We start from the raw sequence: 5,000 nt of genomic DNA, 5'->3' as shown, positions 1-5,000 counted from the left end.
CCGCCATTGATGAGACGATTGATCAATAAGCAAATCATCTTCGGTGTCCGGGGTTCCGATTTAAGTATGTTTGCTTTACGTCATACATACGTTTCGTGTGTGCGTGTGTGTGTCTTATTCTGTGTTTTATTCCCTTTCGATAAACAAACAGCGTTGGAGGTCTCGTGGGGCTTCGTGCCGGATCGCAAGATCTCTGGCGAGGCGCTCTTAATGATGTTTACATACTAATGATGTCTGCGTTGCGTAGCGTACCGTCTTGTTCGATCGCAGCGGAACCCTTTTGCACCAGTAGCAACGGTTTGCTGGTGCTTCGAGATCGATCTCGTGCCTCTCGACCAGCTGCCACGATGATCTCTCGATGCTTTTGTGTTGAAAATGGTGCATTTTCCGGCGGGCCCTTTGACGCCGGTGCCGCCACGCCACGCTACAGGGTGGAAAACTGAGCACCACGAATTCCCACGCCACGGCTCAGTGTGTGTGTGTGTGTGCTGCAGATCGATGGCGGCACCAAAGACACCAGAGACACCAAAGAGGAGATCCCTTTGGGTATTAAGATTTTATTTTTACGACCAAATCGCCTACACTAGCAGCAGCAACAGTAGCAGTCGTTCAGATCTGACTGATATTGTGTGCTGTGTGGAAAGCGATTTTTCCTTGTCTTTCCCTCGGCCACAAAGCGCGGCACCCCGTATGGAGGACCACACGTTGGGCGATTAATAAAAGTTTCATCAAAATGCGCAAAAAAAGACAATCAAAAAACCGCTCGCAGAAAACTCGCATTCGCAGCGCAGGGAGCTCTCAAGACGGGCAAGACCAGAGCAATGGATGGACATCATTTGCTTTGGTTCTCCCACGCGATTGGCAAACCAAGTCGCGACCAAAGGCCCAAAAGTCTCGGTTCCCCCCCCCCCCACACCATTAACAACGCTCACAACGCTCGCGATCGCTCTGTCACAACGACGACGACGACCGGGAAAGATCACCTACATTGTGATGCTTCCCCCACCCCGTGCTGGTGCTCTTCTTGTGCGCATTGAATTCAAATGGCTTTTCAGTGGCATCACTCTGCCATCTGCCCTCTCCCACCCCCCGGGACAGACGATCAAGTGATCGAAGTGCCAGAGTGTGGGGTGCCAGCGGTGCTGGCGTGCTACTAGCAGTAGCCTGATGCTGGCGATGATGGAATTATTGAAATTTATGGCTCCCGTTATTATTGTTTTGCGTTCGATCACCGCGCGCTCCACTGACAGCCACCGTTGTTCCCCGGTCCCCTAATGGCCACTGTTTTGAGTGTGTGTGGATGCTGTGTGTGTGTGTCTCTTCTCACGCGCGCTGGTGTTACTATTTCATGGGAAAATAAACATGTTTTACATAAGTTTTCTTCACTCCATTGAACCGATACACACACGGACACACGGAGACACACGTACAATCCGGCTTGGTTGATCATCATTCACAATACCACCACCACCACCACTGCCACTGCCACCCCACGAATTGGAGATCATTTCGATTTCATATCATCCCCCCCTTATTTGGTTTCGATCGTTTTCGAGCTACTCGACGCGTTCCCTCCATTGATCTGTTTTTTTGAACACAACACCCACCCACGGAGCATCTTGAACGTAGTTCCTCCATCCACCCCTCAGTTTGTTTTCCTTTTTTGTCGTTTAGAGAGAAGGAGAAGCAGGAACGGGCTCATCATGTCTCATGTTGTTGCTCAAAAATGTAATTTGTGCCCGCTTTTGCACCCTCTCTCTCTTCTCTCTCTCTCTCTTCTGCTGGCGACGACCATAGGATCACCGCGCGTTCATGATGATAGCAATAATAACGCCGGAAGTGGTGCAGTTCCGCAACCGATCCGCGACCTGTCACCATCCGCGAACGCATCATCATCAATACGCAATACTAACAACCGTAACAGTAACAGTAACAGTAGTGGTGGTGGTGGCGTGGTTAGTGGTGGTATCAGTGCCACAAGCAATAGTAATACTAGTAGCAACAGTAGCAACAGTAGCAGCATCAGCACGGCGGCCATCGTGTCGAGCTGCGACTCGCCACCGTCCACTGCTAGCGATCCTGCTCCGCGTACTAACGACCTTACTAACAACGCCAACAACGTCAACAGTACGATGGGCAGCTATGGCAACAACAACATCCATTCCTCTTCGTCGTCCTCCTCCTCCTCGTCCTCTGCCTCATCGACAACCTCGTCCTCCATCACTAACAACATCAGCAACTGCAGCGTTGCATCTGTCTCTGTGTTGAATGAAATTAACAACAATTCGCTCAACTCGAGTTGCTCGCGACCGGCATCAACCCCCCAGCAGCAACTGCAGCAACAACAACAGCAACACCATCACCACCCTTCATCGTCACCCTTGTTGCGTCCACCAAGCCATCCAGCTGCTGCACCACACCAACAGCAGCAGCAGCAGCAACAGCAATCAGGGGGGCCACCCCACTGTCATATCCCTTCTTCGCAATCGCTCGGGAACGATCCGGTTGCATCCGCGATGAGCTCCTTCCTTCCGCCGCCACTGCAAAATGTGGAACAATTTGGTTCCTTTCTCGGCGAGGAGCTTGTCAGCAGTTGGCGTCGGGGTGTGGAGTTGCCACCGCCACCGCCGGGCCTGGCAGCAGCGGCCGCAGCCGCAGCCGCCGCCGCAGCAGCCGCTGCGGCACGCAATCCGGCCTTACTAATGAACCACCACCATGTTGTTGTTGCCTCGTCCCCGACAGATCTGGGTCCCGCTTCGATGGGCCACCAACACCAGCATCAACATCAGCATCAGCAGCAGCACCACCATCACCACCAGCAGCACCTCCATCAGCAGCACACACAACAATCGGAGGACAAGGCGAGTAGCCAGCACGACAACTCATCGTCCGCCGCCAGTACACCGATCCTGCGCGACGATAGCGTCTCATCGCGTCACGATGAACACATGAACGGTGGTGGCCTCACGCCCATCATGTCCATCTCGAAGAGCCCGCTCGAGGACAACAACAACACGCTGAGTGCGCTGGGGCGTATGGATGGTGGTAGTGCGGCCGCTGCCGCCGCCGCCGCCAACCTGATACCGGGGCTTCCGTTTCAATTCCAAGAACGGGGCCACTTCCGGTTCGCCGATGCCGATCTCCAGATGCCACCCGGTTCGATGGTTGGCCGGCTCGGGGATTCCCTCATCCCGAAGGGTGATCCGATGGAGGCGAAGCTGCAGGAGATGCTCCGCTACAACATGGACAAGTACGCCAACCAGAACCTCGACACGTTGCACATTTCGCGGCGTGTCCGGGAGCTCCTGTCCGTGCACAACATCGGCCAGCGGCTGTTCGCGAAGTATGTGCTCGGGTTATCGCAGGGAACCGTGTCGGAGTTGCTGTCGAAACCGAAACCCTGGGATAAGCTGACGGAGAAGGGACGCGATAGCTACCGGAAGATGCATGCCTGGGCTTGTGACGAGAATGCCATCATGCTGCTCAAATCGCTCATCCCCAAGAAAGGTAAGTCATCGATTGTCTTCCAATTCTCCCAGGAACCCTTGCTATACAAGTCTCCTTCAACGAACATCAGCTTCAACTCCATATCATCAGACCACTTCTCGAGCATTAGAGTTGCATTAATAATGCGGAGATGCACAAGCACAGCCAGCGTCCGCTAGCAAGGCATAAGCAATGTTTTATTAAAAAAGTTTTCTCCACCAAAGTCGGGCGGACTCCTTCGCGAAGGAACCTTGCTCGCTTGCCAGACGCTGCAGGCCCGTTCCGGTGAAAAGTGCATCATATCCTTTTGCCGCTCTCTGTACCGCGTAGGACTTTTTCTTCTCGCTTTCCTCGGAAAGGGGTTTATGTTTGTCTTCCAGGCAGCAGGCAAGATTAATATCGAAATTTCACCAAATTGGCAGATTTTCCGGGCAGACTACCTAGAGCTATCTGGCAGCAACTGCAGTGGCGTCGACTTTGGGACCACTTCACGGTCGCGGTTTTCCCTTTTCTTTTTCCCCCCCGACCCTGAAATCCGGAATCCGTTCTTTTCTGCAATTTTTGCTGCTGCATTCTTACTTTGCACAGGCACGGCGCGATTGGTTCATAATTAATATTTCATTGTTGCTCTCCGTTGTGTGCCAGGATCGATCCCTTACTCCGGGACGTCCGCACTTGACACCGGTAGCGACGGACGGAGTAGTAGGCATGGCGTGGAGATGGAGTGTTCTCCAATAGAACAGAATGTCAATTCAGTTGCTCTTTTGATTAATCACACAAAAAAATGAGTCGAGTTCCAGGGGATACCACACCGGTGCGCTTTGATTTGTGCCCGGCGTCGTACCCTTCTGTCGTTGTCGATAACCAGCAGCAGCAGCAATAGCAGCAGAAGCAGAAGTCGAGATGGGGGAACCCTCTTGGAATAATTATTGAGCCAGAAGAGAACAAACGATAGGAGCAGCAACCGGGATTGTTCTGGACTAATGCTCGACAACAGTTACTACACACTCAGGCACACATACATACACACGGGCACTCGTCGAAAGGATCGTCGATTTGTTTGATGCGGATATCCGGGACTTGTTGTCGTCGTCGTCGTTGCCGTAGCCATTGTCGCGCCATCAGTAGGCGGTGAGACGGCGGTGGCGCGGGGCTGACAGCTGTCAAGTGGTTTGCTTACAAAACGAGAGCGCTACTACGACTACTACTACCAGCAATTGCTCCTTCCATTGCCTCGGTTGCCACAACGACAGAAACGGCATCGGGGCGACGGTGACTACGTTGTCGTCACCGTCGTCGGCATGCTTTGCGCCAACCCACTTTGATGGAAAAGTTTGATTCCGGGTCAAATATTTGAAATTGTGATTAATTGTCCATCGTTCCACCGCGCGCGCGTTTGTTCGCGTTTGTTCAATTAATCGATCGAGATAATTTAAATATGCAACCAAACGCACTCACACATACACCAAACGATGATGTCGAGCAGCACCAGCACCAGCAGCAGCACAGGAGTC

At 52.8% G+C, this 5,000-nt stretch overlaps 1 protein-coding gene across 4 annotated transcripts in view; it reads left to right on the top strand.

Moving 5' to 3' along the window:
- LOC125952115 (homeobox protein cut) overlaps positions 1-5,000 on the top strand; it is a 158,272-nt gene that overhangs the window by 131,931 nt on the left and 21,341 nt on the right. For all 4 annotated transcript variants that reach the window (XM_049681392.1, XM_049681391.1, XM_049681394.1 and 1 more), the window contains one exon: positions 2,743-3,507. In XM_049681392.1, the coding sequence (XP_049537349.1) occupies positions 2,743-3,507 (765 nt within the window). The remainder of the gene's footprint in view (positions 1-2,742; positions 3,508-5,000) is intronic.

This window comes from Anopheles darlingi, chromosome 2 (assembly GCF_943734745.1).
Source record: "Anopheles darlingi chromosome 2, idAnoDarlMG_H_01, whole genome shotgun sequence".
NCBI lineage: Eukaryota > Metazoa > Arthropoda > Insecta > Diptera > Culicidae > Anopheles > Anopheles darlingi.
Note: the sequence above shows the minus strand (reverse complement) of the source record. Positions and strands in the feature narration are given on the sequence as shown.